At 43.3% G+C, this 19525-nt stretch overlaps 1 protein-coding gene across 2 annotated transcripts in view; it reads right to left on the reverse strand.

Annotated features, from left to right (window-relative positions):
* ENTREP1 (endosomal transmembrane epsin interactor 1) overlaps positions 1–19150 on the reverse strand; it is a 61929-nt gene extending 42779 nt beyond the window's left edge. The window contains exons 1-2 of one of the 2 annotated variants that reach the window (XM_005604967.4): positions 18622–19149; positions 8867–8923 (exon numbers count right to left, since the gene is read on the reverse strand). In XM_005604967.4, coding sequence (XP_005605024.3) covers positions 8867–8923; positions 18622–19032 — 468 coding nt within the window. In that variant the 5' untranslated portion in view covers positions 19033–19149. Of the gene's footprint in view, positions 1–8866; positions 8924–18621 lie in introns of both variants that reach the window. The other variant, XM_070249081.1, reaches the window with a different exon arrangement.
* Positions 19151–19525: the final 375 nt, after the last annotated feature.

A 19525-nucleotide genomic window follows, 5' to 3' on the forward strand; every position in this document is an offset into this window, starting at 1 on the left:
GCAGGTGTCCCACGTATAAAGCAGAGGAAGGTGGGCGTGGATGTTAGCTCACGGCCAGTTTTCCTCAGCAAAAAGAGGAGGATTGGCGGGAGATGTTAGCTCAGAGGTAATCTTCCTCAAAAAATAAAAATAAAAGTAAATAAATAAAATGTCACAGTGGTGTGTTTGAGATAGATAGATGTGTGTGTGTGTATACATATATACACACCATATGTATGTTTGATATATACATATATTGTGTATGTGTATATACACCAACATATGTTTGATATATATATATATAATGTGTATGTATATATACCATATATGTTTGATATATATATACAGCATGTTATACATATCGTATACAAATATATTTTAAAGATACAGACATAAAATAAACAGGAAACAGTTTCAGAGAGGTGATTTATTTATTATGCCCTAAATTATACAACTAATTAGGGGAACTGGATCAGTCTAGGTCTTTCCCCGCTAAGACACAATGTCCATTTATAAATTATTCTTTTCTAAAGAGCTCCAAAGGAAACCCTTTTGGTATTCTCGCTGAGAAATTCCAGCTAATAAGACCCAGTTCCAGCTGTCTTGGCCCTGACACCCCCAGCCTCCTCCACCCAACGCTTCCCACCCAAGTCAAGCACTCACCATAAATCCGTCTAACTTGAACACCTACTGGATTTCTTCTTCTTCAACTGAGTTGCCATAAATGACCAAACGTTTAAAATCAACGTCTTTATTTTTGAGCTAGCTTTTTAAAAACTGTGATGAAAGCAACGTCCATGGAAGAAAAAGATCACAGTCCCACAGCAGAGTTCTTGATTATGTTATGAACAACAGAAACCAACTCAGGCTATTTAAGCAGAAAAGGAATTTCTTGCAAGGCTATCAAGTAGCTCACAGAATCCACAGGAACCAGGCTCAGAAACCCAGGAAGGAGCCAAGGGAAGCTGGGTACTGGGACCTCTACCAAGGTCATGCCACAGGAAGACCAGGTTCCTGTCTGCCAGCCTTGGACACCAGCTGCCTTTTTTGCCTAATGAATTCTAAGCTGCCCCGGCTAGTCTGCATCAATGGCTCCAGCTGCAGCGCCTGGGGCAGGAGCTTCCGTGGGTGGAGGTCACAGGCTCACACCCTGACTGCTGGATTTCGGGAGTGTAAGCATCTGGCCTCAGGAGCTTCCATAGCTGGAAGTGGGGCCTGCCTCTCACATAAAGGCAGATAAATCAACCCCAAAAAGAGAGTTCAGATACTGCAGGAACCGATGGCCAAAACCCAAACAAAACATGACGAAACCAGGCTCCTCCTCACACAATACAAGTCCTCTCCAGATATAAAGTGGAAAGGTAAAATTTCCCTCCTTCCCATTCCCGCGGCACTCAACAGAAGTGCCTACCATAAACAGTTTCTTCCATCTTTTCAGAAGTTTTCCATGTAACTACAAACACATGTATATGATCCCCCAGGTTTAAGGAAAACACACAAATGGTAGCATATATATTATTCGGCAACTTTTCACATGATGGTGCATCTGTTTTAAGATGCTCCCCAATTCAAAATGGTCTCCCCTCTTGCCCCAAATCATTCATAGTTCATGCAGTTTTCACTGCCATATTCAGAATGGATCACTATAGTGTTTTAGGCCCAGACAGCCTGGATGCAGGATAGAGAGAGGGCGCAGATACTCACATACTAGTACAGCGAGTCTGTGATGCACTTTGAAATACTTCAGCACAGACAGTGTGCTACCATGTACATATTGGTTGCTTCAAGTAATACCCTAAAGACAGTCAGGAATTCATCTTCCAGGATAGTTATCTAGCGTTTATGAGAAAGGCCACAGTCCAGAAGCTTCCTTTATCTTTATCTCCCAACAACATCCACGTGACTTTGCTAAGTTAGCATGGTGACTATGGAAAGGATTGTCCAACTGATGAAACTATTAGCTTGTTTAATTAGCGTAATGGATGTTAAAAACGGATTCTCTGTGAAATCTGTGGTGAGAAATAAAACCAACATAATTTCTTATCTCTATGTTAATCATTTCTGGGACCAGCCATATTTTTCTGATCCTACAGTAAATAACACTGAGAATAAGCAAAAATAACCAACTAAAATGGTTTCTCAAAACTCCCAGCTTACTCATCAAATCTTGCTTCAGACGCTCCCCTCCATTTGCCCACCAATCCAAAGCTATTACACCATAAACTCTGCCCAAACCTAATCAATTCCTTCTATCATAAGACTCACCTTAAAGTCACCCCGCCAGGGCCCTCAAAGCCTATAAATATCCTCCCTTTGGCTCACGCCTCTGAGAAGTCAAGGAGGCGTTCTCTCCGACTGCAGCAGGGCCAATAAACTGAGCTTTGCTTGATCAGCAGGATTTCGGGGAATGGGCAGTGGTACTCAAGACAAATGGATGCAACAAATATTAGAGGTAAAAAATTGTTCACACTCTGTTCTGTAAGCTGGAGAAAAATCCGAGTTCTCCAACCTTTAAGTGTTCAGAACAGAGTGTGTGAACAATTTTTTTTGTCTGTTTGCTAAGAAGTGTTTGCACGTATGGCAGAATTTGGTCTGAGGCTCACTTCCACTCTAACAATTGACTTGATGGGAAGGTCACTTCGAAGGTCTGGCAATTACGCGCTGCTCCCCATCTAAACCAGCTAATGCAAGCAGACCCAAATGGCTGAGGTCAGTTTGGAAAGCAAAGTTCTGCCCAGGCCTGACTCTGCCCAGAGATGGGCTGCGCGAAGTGCTTCCAATTTCTGAAGATGCCAGGTGCCTACCCAGGGCACAGTTCCTGGGAGCAGGGGATCAGAGGAGATAAAGGAAAGCTCTGCTGCCAATGGACTAAACCCACTGTGGTCACAGATGAGCCCGAGCCCAGCCCAGGGAGCCGTCACGACACCCAAGTGCATCCTTGCCGCCATGGGTTACCTAATGACACACCAAACTGGGAGACCAGATCTTCTCTTGGAGATTTTCTCAATGGATGATGAAAAAGAATTCATAATGTGCTTGCCTAGCCCTAGGCTCTATTTTCCATTTTATAGTTTCAACGTGCATTTGTGTCTACAATTTCACGACAATTCTGAGGGATGCGTGTATTCTCATTGTACAAATGAGGAAGCTGATTGCATAATCTCCTTGGCCACTCGCTGATTAAAAGTGAGAGGACTGAGATTCAGAATTGGACCTTCTGTTGCCTTGTTTGTTTCTGCCTCTGGCTTTTCTGAGTCAAGGATAAAATTCCTGAAACTTTTGCCACTTTAGACCTTGAAAAAGAGTTAGACAGTCACAAATAGGAAAATAACATTTAAATTATGTTGCCAACAAACACACACACCATTCTTGGCCACAGAGAAGTACTTACCCATGTGGTAGTGGAGGTGATGGAATGGTACAATGAAATGAACACTGGATTAGGAGTCAAAGCCCCTAGGTTCCTTCTAATAATAGCTCATTTGCTTGTGAACTGGACAAGCCAGTTAACTCCTGAGCCACTGGTCCCTTATCTCTAAAACAGGAATGATTATCTGCCATACAAATTACATGAGAAAGGTATATGAAAGAACCTGGTAAACTCTTACGTATCATATGCATGCAAGAGAGTAGTATTAATAATTTTCAAGAGTGAGAACAGTCATTCATTTTTACGCCTTAAACCAAGAGTGAAATAATCATAGTATTTCAGTCCATACACAAGGAGCTTATAATGGCCTGTTGAAACGGCCCATGTAAAGTTAAACACCATTAAGGTAACTAAAGAGGATTCTGGAACCCATAATACGAGTGCTAGAAGGACTCTTAAAAGATTGTTCCAATCTAAGCCCCTCATTTTATAGACACAGAAATCAGATTTCCCCAAGGTCACCCAAAAATTAGTGGTAACATGTCAGCCTTAAAATGCAGATTTCTTGAACTCTCAAAGCATGGCTCATTCTAAATTACTGACAACCATGAAACATACTTGAAAGAATCAGGTTGGGGCCGGCCCCCTGGCCGAGTGGTTAAGTTCGCATGCTCTGCTTCGGCGGGCCAGGGTTTCACTGGTTCGGATCCTAGGCACGGACCTGGCACCGCTCATCAGGCCACACTGAGGCGGCATCCCACATGCCACAACTAGAAGGACCTACAACTAGAATATACAACTACGTAACTACGTACTGGGGGCTTTGGGGAGGACAAGGAGGAAAAAAAAAAAAAAAAAAAAAGATTGGCAACAGATGTTAGCTCAGGAGCCAATCTTTAAAAAAAAAAAAATCAGATTGCATAAAGCCAGAGCTCAGAACTCGTTTTATAGAGGTACAGATCCCTAAACTGCACCTGGGTATTCTGACCCGTCCTGTTCTTCAGATCACCAGGAACAAAAGGACCACCAGCTATCTTGCAGCAGAGCCCACCTATAACTATTTCTGACTACCTGGTGAGGCTAATTCCTCCATCTCTTTTGACAAAGAGTCTGGGTGTTTCATGACTCTCCCTTCAAGGCACAATAAGATGGAAAGAACCCGGATCCCCAAGTGGCTTCATGGAGCAGAACCGTCTTGCCAGCCTACCCTACTTAAACTGTTAGAAGAGGCGGGAGAATATCTGGATATCTTACTTAAGCCATGTTTGAGTCTCTAAGGGTAATGAAGCTTTATCCTTAAATACTATAATCTCGAAGTTAGAAGAGAAACTGCTGGATCATTTTTGTAAATAGGCAATTCATTTACCTCTTCTATTCTTCGTCTAGGGTGCCAACCAAGAGGACCCACAGTTGAGAATAAACCACAGATGCGACCCAAGAACATCACCAGGGGAAAACCTTCATTCTTGGTGCTAAAGAATAAAGCTGTCCTTTTATCAGCCCTAAGGTCATATTCATCCCATCTGTTCCAAACTGACAAGAAAAAAAAAATAGCTCAAATTACCACTTCAGACGCAACCAAAATTATAGGCAGAATGGCTGACTGGGCTTTTCACAGCAACGGTTCTTACCAATGAAGCACTAAGCACAAACGTCTCATTAAGACAATTCTGTTTTCTAGCTGAGGGGCTTCGACAAGACGATCCTAGAGGTCATTTCCAGAACTGAGTCTGTGATTTCTAAACACTTCTAAAACATTGTATTAGAATGAAAAAAGAATGATATCTAAAAGAAGTAAGAACATTCTTTAAAAATGGAAAACGTCTGTTCTTCATGGAAAACACACAACCTAGAACACTACACACCCACATACACACACACACACACACAAATGCACACACATGCACACAACTCCTAGCTTAACCCCAATCACAGCCAAAACCAGCTACAAATATTTACAAACTGTTTTCTAACATTATTATTTTTGTTCTGGACACAGGAGTATTTTACCAGTTTAAGGAAGAGAACCCAGTGAATGAGAGCTTCCAATTCTGAGTTTCCATGAAAACCTGAGTTTGAAGGAACTAGGTCAAATTGACCCTTCTTTCTTCAAACCAGTATAAAACCTGATGTAATCCCAGAAATAATCACAAAAGAGGGAGCACAAATATAAACAGTTCTCAAAAGGAAATATTCAAGTGTTCTAGACTGGTATGCACCCAACAACTTAAAATGAGGACAGCCCGCCTCTCCAAGGCCCCTAAAATGACCAACCTGCCCCCTCCTGACCACCAAAATGCTCTCTAACCACCCTGAAGTTAAAAGGAGATGAATAGAAAGTTCTAGAGAACAAAAGCAAGTGAGAGAAATTTAAGACAAAAGTAAAAGAGAAACTTTGAGAACTCACCTAGGACCTAAATTTATAATTGGCTGCCAAATTAACTCCACGGTCAACGACAGACGTGTCTTGAGCACAATGGCCCTGGGGACACAGGGTGAAGAAGGCTGACAGGACCTCTGTCCTCACAGAACTGACTATTACTATGACAGACAACACGCACTAAATGAAAGCGCACAGGCTAATTACAGACCGAGAAGCCGGGATCCAGTGCTGGCACACGGGAAGGGGCAGAGACAAGAGGCCACTGTAATCAGGGTGGTTAGGGAAGGTCTCTCCCAGGAAATGACTGCTGAGCTGAGACCCAGAAGAGAAAGGGCCAGCCAAGCAAAGAGCTAGGGGAAGAAGGTCCCAGGTTTGTGGCAGACGGCCTGGCCGTGTCAGAATCAGAAGGTGCCCTGTGGGTGGAGTGTGGGATGCAAAGGGGAGAAGGGCTGGAACTCTGACCACCTAAGCCCAAGTCTGCAAGAACAGAGGCCTACAGGGCCCTCCTGGCTTCTCGAAGGAACATGGCCTCCCACTCAAAATCCCCCAATGGTACATTCCCTCCACTCAGAAAGGGGGTGGGGGCGAGGCAAAAAAAAAAGTAAAGTTACGTATCCACTAAATGGGGGGATGGTATGGTGGTAAAGCCACTCCTTGGTGTCACAAGATTATCCTCTCTGTTCAGAAAAGAAAACTAGACTCAGATAAGTTATGTGGCTTGCAGAGAGCTACACAGCTCTTCAGGGGACGAGCTAGGACCCAAAGGAGGAGGGTCTGACCCGACCCAGTTTCTTTCATTACATCATATGAGTTTTTTGGTTTTATTTATTTGTTTTTCTAGTGAGGAAGACTTGCCATGAACATCTGTGCCAATCTTCCTCTGTTTTGTATGTGGGACACCACCACAGCATGGCTGGATGAGCAGTGTGTAAGTCCTCGCCTGGGATTGGAATCCAAGAATGCTGGGCCACCAGAGTGGAGCATGAGACTTAACCACTGTGCCACTGGCTGGTCCCAGACTTTTTTTGTTTTTAAACATAATAAAAACATTAGCACAGGTTATAATGACATACTTAATGATATACTATTAAGATTCACGTGGACTGAGGATTTTTCATTTATGATACTGACTAAGGCTCAATGATCTGTTGATATACTCAGAAAGTTTTCCCTTGCACAATACCTGTCAATTAATGTATCTTCTTTATAAATTGATGTTAATTAACATTTCAAACAATCTCTAGATGACCTTCTAAATACACAATTCATAACAAAGTATGGAAGCTCAGGGTCTAACAGGCTCATATTGATGGTAATATAGAAATATGACACAATGCTACTTATCAATGTTAAGTGATAGGCATGTGGACTCCTCATACATGGAAATATAATATTTAGTGATATGAACTTAGTTAATTTAATATTAAACAGAAAAGCAGAGCACAAGATGGTGTGTACAAACTGGCTACAACTTTGTGACAAAGTACATATACTTATCAACAAAGATGAGAAATAATTACAGTCATTTTCATTTGAAGTTGCTTGAGCTCACATAATAAATTTATAAGGCATCTTTCCAAGAGAAAACAATGTTAAAGAAATAAACGTCTTTAAAGGTGGACTTTCTTAGTATCTACCTAGAACACGTGCTCATATTCTCTTCATCATTTAGAATTTTTAAAGTACAAAAAACATTAGGGATTTTCTGATTTAAATTTAATTTAAATATCTGAGGTTTGTGTTACTGAGCATTTCAATCTTGGTCCAATGGAGAAAGACAGCGCAAAGATGACTCCTATAGCCAAATATTAGTATAAACATTGAACACCATCCAAAATTGTTCTGCAGAGACTGTAAACCCAGAGATTGTTGCAAAACAAACCTCAGCCGCTCATAACACGTGCCATAAAACTCATCCAGAGTCTCATTTCCTCCTGTCCTGCTACCTAATATATTAAAATGCTGCATCAATAATTTACTCCTTCCAGAAATATGAACAGAGTTTCACTAAATGCAATAATTGATATACCTGTAAAATGTTGCCTAAATTGTCTTGTGGGGCTGAAAACTCTTTAGTTTAGTTTTTCAAGACCATCAACACAGTATTGACCCATCATTCTGACTGTATTCTACAGTGTGCTCCTCCTCCTTGTATTTAAGAATTTACCTAGTTTTGTATTAATTCCCCATCACTTAGAAGCAGTGGTCTGTTAAAGACGAACTGTTAGGTATCCATACAAGATGACTTCAGAAAATTATTTAATCCTACTTCAAAACGGATGGGAGAAAAACCAAAATAAGAGAAGTTATATAAAAAAAAATCTAAGTATAGTGCAAATCCAATTTCCTAGACCCTCTACTTTATCCTTGAAAGTTGGCAACTCCATTGGCAACTGTCTGATTTTTAATAGCATTCCCTGAATCAAAAGGACACAGCAAACGAAAACAAAGGATGAACATTGGGAATGTACTCAAGGCCACTGAAGCGTACACGTTAAAATGGCTAATTTTATAGAAGGTGAATTTTACCTAAACAACTAAAAAACAGATATGGTCCCCAATATATGTCTATGTCACCATGAAAATATAATATTTGTGTGATAAACAGAATATATAAAATCTAAGCAATGAAACTCTGAGGTTGTCCAACCAAAGCACTGTAACAATAAGAAATTATATATTCATGATTAAATCTGAGATTTGCTTCAAAAGAATACGAAGGAAAAAAAGCATATGGAGGGTGAGGGTCCAGTTGAACAGGATCAGCTATGAATCGATCGCTGCCGAAGCCGTGTGACTGACAGATTATTCCTGCCATTTTTCTACATGTTTAAAAACGTCCATAATAAACTGGTTTTTTTTTAAATTATTATATCTTTACAATAGGTTTAATCTTGGAACTAGGAACACATGGCTAGCATTGGGTATATAAGAAGCTCAAAGTGAATCAGAAAACTGGCAAAATTATCATCTTACTTTACTGTGATGAGAACATCTGAGTTCTAACGTTGTCCATTATTGTTAGCTTCTTTTAATGAACAAGGAAGCTTTAGCATTTCTTCAGTGGCTATTTCAACAGCCCTCATTCGTAGCGCATTTTACAAAGGGTAACAAGTTATAAGGTCAGTACATACCAGGAGGATCATAGGCCGTTTCCAAGTTGTCAATCCTATGATTCCAGAGAGGATCACCTAGGAGGATAAACAGTATCATAAATCTAGAAAGTGGACCAATTCCAATAAACTAATCCCTAATCTCTAAAGTATGGATTTTTAAAAATACTCAAATTTCAAAGCCTTCTAACCCAAACATTTAGTATTCCTGCTGATCACAGGAGCCCTGGCAGACCACTCTGGAAGATCCTTCACATCCAAGACCACAAAGCCTTTTGATTGACTGTGTATGTTTTTTCTTAAGGTCAGTTAAGAACACACAAACAGAAATCAGCCTATCCTTCTAGTTAGTGGAAGAATCACCATTTTGGATCCAAGCTCCCTGCCCCCAGTAGCACCTAATCTGCTGCCAGAGTCAGCCTCATAAGATGCACGTCTGGCTGCAACCCTCCCTTCCAACCCTCCCAACCCAACCAGTAGCTGGGTACCCATCCTTTATGGGACAAGTAAGCTCCTCAAAACGGTAAGCAAGGCCTCGCAGGATCTTCCCTCCCCCCACTTCTCCAGCCGGGCTTCCCTGTCCCCCTGCCCCTCCCACCACACACCTTCCTTCCAGGCACACCTGTCCTCCTCAGCCTGGCCAGGTTCTAGACATTCCAGCGCCTTGCATTTCTCTTCGCTGCAGTGTCTCTAGTCCTCCCTCCTAGTACCTGAGAACTCCTATTCATCCTGCAAGATCCTAACAGTCACCTTCACTGATTCCACCACCCCACACTCTTGGATGCCCTCTACTTATCACTTTTCCAAAAAAACCTCTCTATTGCAATGATTTGAGAGGTGCCTCTCTGTCTTGCCCACTGATTGTACACTCTGATCTTCTCTCTCTGCATCCCCAGCTCCCAGCACAGTGCTTGTCACATGATTGGCAACTAATAAATGTCCCTGAGCACTTATTCCACAAAGGGAGCGGGGCTACACTGAGAAAGACCTCATGCTGCAAAATGATACTTCAAACCACAGGCTAAAATCCTCCGTAAATAGGAAGCAGCTTTTTGCCAAAACGTAAACTGTAAACCAACATCAGCTCTCTGGATGACATAGTTCACTACGCAGTTGGGAAAGCACAAAGTAATTATTCAGCCCAGGACATTCTGATGCCATTTGAGCACATTTACCTTTGTGTAACAAAGCGCACCTGCTGAATGCAATTACGAGGGTTTTCCTTCATGTGCACTTTTACCAAAATCCCCCAAATGCACCAATTCATGATGACTGTCTAGTAACTAGAAATCGGCAAGGATTTTATAGTGTTTCTTCACATCCAAAGCCCACAGGCTTGCTTGCAATATTCTCCATTCTCCATTTACTAGCTGAGAGTAATCACTCCGTAACATCAAACCAGCAGAGGACAAGTCCACCCACTTAGATCAAGGACCAAAAACCATGTATGGGCAGATAGGTGACAACTTCCTTGCATCCCGTCTATGTTTAAACATCCTGCCAGCTGCCTGCCCACCAGGCGCTATATCCTTGCAATCATCTTAAATTCAATAGGCTGTTCCCTCACTCTAAGGGATTTCTACCCGGAGACACGCAGGGCGTGTGTGTCTGGCCTCAAGAGCGCGGGCTGTTCCGACTTTACAAATTGGGACTTAGAATCCACGAGACCTTGGGGTCCAGGTTCCCCACTTGGCTTCTAAATAACTGTGTGACCTTGGCCAAGTCATGTCACTTCTCCTGTCCTCCCTCTCGTTTCCTTAGAAATGTGTTAAGTGGGGGGCCAGCCCCATGGCCGAGTGGTTAAGTTCGTGCACTCCGCTTCAGCGGCCCAGGGTTTCGCCAGTTCGGATCCTGGGCGCGGACATGGCACCGCTCATCAAGACATGCTCAGGTGGCGTCCCACGTGCCACAACTAGAAGGACCCACAACTAGAATATACAACTATGTACTGGGGAGCTTTGGGGAGAAAAAGGAAAAAATAATAATAATAAAAAGAAAAAAAAAGAAATATGTTAAGTGAAGGAAACCACCTCTGGGTCCCCTCTAACTCAAAAATTCATCCCGCTGTGATGATCGTAATTCCTCTAAAACCCTGCAATCCAGCGCTGGCTCCACCGTGCAGAGGCAGACTGTGCGCGGGCAGGCACGCTCGCACGGACGTGTGCATGTTAAGTCCCTGCATGTGTGTGCGTGTGTGTGTCCCCATGTGTGTGTGCTACCTGCCTGCCCGCCCTGCCACTGACTGGACTTTGCTGAGGAAACGCAACTATTTTTGTGAAAATGTAACTGAAAATTTGACTGCCCTTGAGGGAAACACAAACTGCCCACTTCACTAAAACATGAATATGACTTGAACTATCAGTTAGTGTTTGATATTTATGCCATCGGTCTCCATTAACACAGAACCCTGTGGTTCAGCTTTTTGGAACACACTTTTTCCCATTAAAACAATATTATTATTAAAGTGAAGGGTCTGGCCCAGCCCATAAAAGCCCATAAAAATAGTGATATGCCTAAACTATACATCCTACCTCCCCCACCGGCCACAACACCCCACCCTCCTCCACATTAACAATTTAGTAAGTTTACATATTATACTTATGTACATATTTTTTTCTCTGAATTCTTATCACTAAACACACAGGTGTATATGTGAGTGTGTGTGTGTGTGTGTATAGAAATGCACAGGGATGTGATGTAATTTTTACAAAAAGATACCTTTCCTTCTCTTCTTTTTCTCTCAATAAATATTTTATGGAAATCTCTTCATGTCCACTGGAACAGCTCCCATTCATTTCCACTTCATGGCTACATAATATTTTTTTGTATGGCTGTACCTAATGTATTTGATCATTTCCATATTCACAAATATTCTCTCTATTTCCACTTTTTTGCCCTCACAAACAACACTACAGTAAACATAAATGGACATATATCCTTAAAAACAAGTGCTTTTTACTTTTATTTCTGTTGAATAAAGTCACAGGAGTAGGGTTGCTAAGTTGAAGAGGTGTATATATATATATATTTTTTTTTTAATAGATCATGACAGATACAATTGTCATTTCAAGTGAAGGGTCTGTGGTACAAAAAAATTAAGCTATCTTTATTCCTTTTTTTTTGAGGGGGGAGTTTGCATATTCTAGCAACAAACTATATAAAACATCATTTTAAAAATACATACAAAATGCATTTGACAAATAGGAACTACCAACAATCTCAAAATACATATGATAAAGATACTTAAGATCTCAGTAGGGAGAGATATAAAGCTGCTGAGCAATAGTCAATGAACACCCAAAAAATCAAGACATATCCCATGTTCATGGATTGTAAGACAAATCATTTAAAGATGTCATTTCCACATGAATTGTTTTATAGAGTCAGCACACACCACATTAGGTTCCAATGGGATTTTGTAAACCCCCCTTCTTATAAGGATGCTTCCAGAAACTACACTCCAGGTGCAGGTGGGAGTTGGCGTTCCATCCCTCTTACTCCTGAACCCTGCAACAGAGGATACACCAACTTCTACTCGATTTCTCCCGCTCCTCAAGTCCAGTTAAAGCCTGCGACAGTTAGGGAACCCTGTGAGAGGTGAGGAGGAGAAGGGGAAAGAGAGGAAGTAGGACTGGAGAGTTAGAAGCCTCTGGAATACAGACCAGAAATGCTGTAGTTGAGAATGAATCTTCTAAGAGTTCAAGACTTAAGGAATAGATGCTCACGTTTCATCTGGGAGGGAGGGTCTAGGATTCATAAATGGGGAGAGGGGCTGGGGAAGGGAGAAAAGAAGGAGGCAGGGCATTCAATGCCTCTGTCCCCGTCCGCGGCAGCAGCGGCTGGAGCTCCATGAGACCAGAGTCACGCAGGTCCCTTAACACTGGTCCCTCATGGCACCCATTTCATCATAATGCTATTACCTGTTGAATTGTGTTTTACACTCACTGGTAATCTCATGAGGGCTTGGGTCTCTGAGCATTCTCTCAAGTACCACTAAAGGCCCCTAGTGGCACTCTGTTAGTCATGGCAAGAGTCAATGAATGAATGAATGGATGGTGAATAAATGAACGAATGGATGGATGGTGAATAAATGAATGAATGAAGGTCAGAAACAAGAGATGAACCTGCTCAAAGACGACTATTTAAGCCTAAATACATTTTTCACTCCTGTGCTTCCTAAAAGAGCACACCAACAGCAAAAAGTAACTCCATCAGCATTGTTTCCACCCAGTGCAAGATGCGACTTGCCCTGAATGAACAAGCAAGAGCCTATTTTCTAACAGCAAATTATCTCTCTATTGTTATAATGAGATTTATTACAATTTCAGTTTCACTCACTTGTAACCCATTCCTTGTAGCTTACAGGAAAAAGAAGAGGCCTTTCATTTTTCTGATGTTGCAAAGAAGGATTCTGAGATACACCACACAAGAAATGCTGTTACCCACCATATACAGCTAATGTGCCTTAATTTTCCAGCTTAAAAATCAAATCATTGAGATCAAAAGCATATAAGGCTACTGCCCTGTTTTTCTTTGCTAATCCATTAATATGCCTTAGGGCAAAATGTTCTGGATTATTTGTCAAAAGTCGTTGTATCTAAAAATAGAGATAAAAAGAGCCATATTGTCGATGTCCCATATTTACCTTGTAAATAAGCTCACTATAATCAAACCTCTCAACAACCTATCTTGTCTTAAAGCTTTTACACTGGCAATTTAAAAAAAAATATGTGTGTGGGTGTGTATCATTCTTCCCTATTTGTTCTGCATGATGCATTAAAAAAAACTGAGGAAATGGACAACCGGATATTTGTAACGTACACATGACAGCTACCAGAATGCACCACCGAAAACTGGTCTGTTCACCTTACTTTGATTAAATATTGCCTTGATGTTTAAAAAACATTGATAGAGGTTCTAGTAGGTGCCAGGCCCAGTGCTAGGGCCCAGCAGCAAATTCTCCTATACTAATTACACCCTCAAAATCAATTCTGAGGTGAGAATCATCCCACCCATTTTACAGATGAGTAACTGAGGCTGAGAAGCACAATGACTTATTCAAGAATTTATCCATGTGACTCTTCTGTCATGTAAAGTAAAGGACCAAAGAAAATAAAATCCCTCACAAAAATCATATTTAAAATGCTCCTTAACTATTAAAGTTGCATTTTATGATTAGGATAGAAAAAAGTGTATTTACAGGGGCCGGCCTGTGGCATAGTGGTTAAGTTCCACGCACTCCCCTTCCGTGGCCCGGGGTTTGCAGGTTTGGATCCCAGGCACAGACCTACACCACTCATCGGCAGCCAAGCTGTGGTGGCGACCCACATATGAAATAGAGGAAGATGGGCATAGATGTTAGCTCAGAGCAAATTTTCCTCACCAAAAGAAAAAAAATGTATTTACAGTTGTTTAACTGGTAAAGACTTCAAAATTTTTGCGTTAAGTTTCTCCTTTGGACCATTCATTCTTTTTCACGTTTCATCATTGTAATTTTTTTTAAAAAAAAAGGTTTACCTTAAGGGTCACCAATATTTGTCTCTTTATAAGGAACTAGAATCTTAGCAAATATTCCCAGACTCAAGGGGTGGGGGAGCAACCCTGAGTTCAGGTCAGTGACTTAAAGCAGAGAGATATGAATGTATGCAGAAGAGAAAGGACATCAGACCCAACAGAGAAGAATGAAAAGTAATCACCAATTCTCCACCACATGCCTGAAATAGCTCCCAAGGATCATAGATGTCATCAGAATCAGGAATTTTGTTTTTTGAAGGAGACACAAACCAATGCAACTCTCTCTCCTTTTTCATTAATCTAACACAGTGTGGTAGGCTGGGTCTCCCAGAATCCCAGGGGAATCTAACTAATAGTAACTAAATGTGCCCCTAAATTAGGAGCCAGGATAGCATGGCCTGAACTTGGACATCGAGACCCGCCCTCTGCCACCACCTGGAGTCAAATTTCAGGATGCTTTGAAAAGTGGCTAATCTCTGAGCTTCATGAATTTGGGGAATAATAATCAATTGAGTCATTAACCAAGGATACCAGGAAGAAAATAAGTATCACAGAGTGCTCAAAAACAATGAGTACATTAAAAACACTCCCTTCCAGTTGCTGAAAGTATGCATGTAAAGTACAGAAAAAGAGTCTTCATAGGACTTGCTAATTCTTAAATATATATTAAAATAGATAAAATATACCTTCAAGGTTCAGACAAGTGAGAAAAGCCTCAAAATCTCATGTTCAAGGTGAGAGCACTTACAGAGGTGTATATGGAAAAACATTCTTGAACCAAACCATGTTTAACAAAACAGTCCTTTCAAATGAATATACTTGTCCTTTGGATTTAATTTTGTATCAAGTATACAAGCAAAACTTTTATTGAAGCCAAAAGATTTGCTGATTTAGTTGACAGAGCAGTCGAAGGCACATAATGACCCTTCAAAGCTTGAAATATGAGGCCATCCTTCTACTGGGTTCCTACGTGTGTTTGAAGTAACCTTAGACTTAAGTTGGCACTGTCACTCAACTACCTCGTTTCATATGCCAATAAAACTTCTGAGCGATAAATAAAACGTGGTATATCCAAACAATGGAATCTCATTTGGCAATAAACAGAAATGAAGGACTGACACATGTCACAACATGGATGAAGCTTGCATTATGCTAAATGAAAGAAGCCTTCACAAAGGACCACATCTTGTATGATTCTATTTATACGAAATGTCCAGAATAACAAATCCATAGAGACAGAAAGCAGATTAATCAGTGGTTGCCTAGGGGGTCAGAGAGAGATGGGGAGTGAGGGCTAATGGGTGTAGCGTTTCTTTTCGGGGTGATGACAATTTCCTGAAATTGATTGTGATGATGGTTGCACAACTCTGTGAATTTACTAAAAATTAGTGAATTGCACACTTTAAATGGATGAATTGTATGGAATGTGAATTATATCTCAATAAAGCTATTATTAAAAAAGACTTCTGCAGTCCTCAAGCCAATTTTTAAGCTTTTTTCATAAAAACCTTAGTTCAGCCGTCTTTAAATTAGTTACAACGTGCTATTAAGCTCCTTTCTTTTAACTATTAAACCCTTTTCTTTTAGAAATACATACTGAAATACTTAAAGGTTGAAGTTATGATATCTGGGGTTTACCTTAAAATAATCCAGTTTCGTTAAGAAGGCAGAGCATGGGTATAAAGTGGCCATGTGTTGATAACTGCGGAATTCGGGTGATAGGGAAATGGGGGTTCATTCTTCTATTCTTTCTACATTTGTTGAGATTGAAAATTTTCATAATAAAATATTAAAAGTGGAGTGGGGCTCTTAAGACTTCCTGGTCATTTATATGCGGTCTCTCTATTCTGTTTACATTTTCTTTTTAAAAATATACAGACATTGAAATATTTATAGATGAAATGATGTGATGTCTGAGATTTGCTTCAAAATAATATGGGGAGTTAATCTGACCAGGGTAATGGGGAGCAGGATGGAGCTAATCCCTAGCCAGCCTGGAACACCCATCCCTCTGGAGTTATCAGAACACACAGAGCCAGCAGCAAGCTGGGAAGACGTAGACATGAAACAATTGCTGGCGCTGGGTGAGCGGTTTATGATGGCTCATCATACAGTGTCTGAATAAATTTAAAATTTTCCATAATGCAAAGTTAAAAAAGAAAAAAACCAACCCCTCTCACATACGTAAATTCAAATGGTATGCTACTGGTGAGACTTTTTTCCTAAAACACCAAGGGAGTCATGGGGCCTCGTGCCATCCTCAAATCCTCTTTGGTTGTTCTGGAGATGAAGCATCTGTTGGTTCTGTCGTCACTGTGCAAATTCTGAGGTCAACCTCAGAAACAGGCCACAAAAAATAAGAAAAATGAACAGCTGCAGGTTTGTACACAGAGCTGGGGGACAAGGTGTGGAAAATGACCCTATAGAAGAGAACTTAATTCCAAGTTACCGATTCTCTCCCTGCTCTGGTTTCCTGGGTCCTGGAGACAAAGACACGCCCAGCCAGCAGGCCCAGGTTCACAGCCCTCACCTTCTGGCTGATGACCTTTTGTTTACAGACTTCATCAAATCCAACTATGGCTTGACTGACATCTAAGTGCATTTGCTTCTGAAATAATTCACAATAGTACACCGATTTTGGGTTTTAATTTTATAAAGGAAAAATTAGTTTTCAATAACCCTAAAGTAGCTATCTTTGAGAAGACAAGAGATTATGATTTTACAAAGAGTAAATCCCTAAAAATGTATGCAAGAGTCATTTCTGGCCCATGGTATTCAGAGAAATGAAATGCACCCACCCTTTGGCTGAATTTAGTCTGACAAATAGACTAGATCTAATCCCTACCCTGATGGGAATACCCTTCCTCCTGCAGTTTTAAAGAACACTCAAGGGGGCAAGAGGAGAGTTTGGGGGTGGCTGGGGGGTGGGGGTGGCCAGGAGGATGGGATTATGCCTTCTACACATGCACAGATTGTGAACTCAGGTCACCATAGTTGGGTTGTACCACAGTAGGATCACAGCATCCAAGTATTTCAAAAGGAGAGCAAACTGGCATCAGTTTAAGTGTAAATAGTCAGGCCAGGCTCCAGGTACTTAATGTTCTTATTCAAACAATTACTTTGGGTTCAATTAGTTCTCCCTATATTCGTAAAATTTGATCTTGAATCTGGGTATGTGTGGACCTGCAAAAGGACAGTTTTTATGCATTGAGAACATACATTCATTACAGATCTTACTCAAAACTATACAGACTTTAAGATTTAGTTAGTTCATAAAAAAGATCGTTTACTTTAAAATGTTCATCTTCCACAATCATTTCACAAAAACCCATTTCCAAGTCTCTCAACCCCCAGCAAACCTCCAGAGGCTGGATGCCTTGGCGACTGTGAAATTGTTGGAAGGGAGGGATGAGGAGCCACTCAGTGTCCACAGATGCTCCAGGGAACAGCCTTTCTCCAGGGAGGCCGACACCTTTTGCCCCAGATCAGCCTTCCCCGTTGGAGGAAGCAGGGCCAGGAACCTGAGCGGGGCTGACAGCTCCAGCTAGCTGCGCGCGCTGCTGGGGGCTTTGGAGAGCTCATGCATAATGACAGCAGACTGTGTGGCTCCAGGAACCGAGTAGGGGCTTAGGGGCCTCCTTTATAAAGGCCAGCGACAAGCATGCGTTTACACACACCCTGTCATTACCTCCTGAACTTGTCCCCAAATAGAGTGGAGCCATCCTACACCAGACACATTTCACATTTACGTGTGCCTTAAAGTAGAATAAAATAAGGGCCCCAGTCAAGCTGTCACTTCAGTCATCCCACAAACACACCTACTATGTGCCAGGCACTGTTGATACACCAGTAAACAAATAGACCACAATCCCTGGCCTCCTTGGACGGACACTGTCAGCGAAATAAATACTCAGTGGCTGAAAGTTTAATCATATTCCTCCACTTTCCTGCCACCCACCCTATCCTTCCAATCTCCCAAAGACCTGGAAATCTGTTTCATTCTATTAGCTTAACAGGGAAAACAAAACCCTTTAGCCTGCGAGGAACAGACACTGTCCAGGTGCAACCCAATGCACCCCTGAACTTCACTAGCTTTGAGCCTTTTCCAGCCTTAACACCTCCAAAACTTCAACAGGACTGAGGGGCTGTGCTCTGTCTCTGCAGCCTTGGGGGCCAATCGCTGGCCCATGAAGGGGACCGACCAGAGCCCCCTGCTCCCCGGGGGGCCCCGCCGAGGCGAGCTGGGCACGCGCGGCACTCACCGAGGAGCCGGCCCAGAACGGGCACGAGTTCTTCACTTGCGGGGAGCTGCTCAGCGACAGCGCCCCGAAGCTGAGTGCCACCATGCAGCAGCCCAGGATCAGCTGCAGCAGCCCGAGCGACAACAGCGGGCGAGCGGGCAGCAGCGCCGAGCCCGGGGCGGCGGCGGCGGCGGCGGCCCGGCGGGAGGCGAGCGCGGGCGGCGCGGCCAGCACCCCGGCGGCAGCGGCGGGGGCGGCGCAGCGAGGCCGCGCCGGGGGCTGCAGCGCGGCCCGGGGCCACCGCGGCCGCAGCGGGGGCAGCGGCGGCTCCTGGGCGGCGGCGGCCGCGGCGCCCGGGCCCCCGGCCTGCGGCCCGCCGGAGAGCCCGGCCACCGGGCAGCAGGAGCCCGGGAGTACCACGGGCAGGGACATGGACGGGCGGGGAAGGAGCGGCCGGCGGCGGCGGGGAGGGGACGCGGAGCGGAGCCGCGGGCGCCGCGCACTGGGCACCGCGGGCGGGCTCCGAGGCCGAGGGGGAGGGAAGGAACTGCGCACGGCCCAACCACTTGCTGCTGCTGCCGCCGCCGCCGCCGGCGCCGCCACCGCTGCCCAGGTTCCCGCCGGCCGCACCCACCTGCCACCCGGCGGGCCCGCCCCCGCCCGGCTCCCAGCGCACCCTCGCTGTAACCCACGCGCGCCCTGCGCTCGCGCCGGGCGACTGCTGCAGCCTTTGGGTCGCGGTAGAACCCGTGCACGCTCCCTGGGGTCCAGGAAGGGTGCCCAGCTCCAATTTTTTATATAGGTCCCTCGGGCTAGGAGGGACCTCGCAGTCACGGTGCGTCGGAGCTGGCGGCCGACAGTCTAAGAGTCTGTTCCCCACCCGCCGAGCTGGACAGGAGCGCGGGAGAAGCGCTGTGGACACTTG

The sequence above is a fragment of the Equus caballus genome, chromosome 23 (assembly GCF_041296265.1).
Source record: "Equus caballus isolate H_3958 breed thoroughbred chromosome 23, TB-T2T, whole genome shotgun sequence".
In the NCBI taxonomy this organism is placed as follows: Eukaryota; Metazoa; Chordata; class Mammalia; order Perissodactyla; family Equidae; genus Equus; species Equus caballus.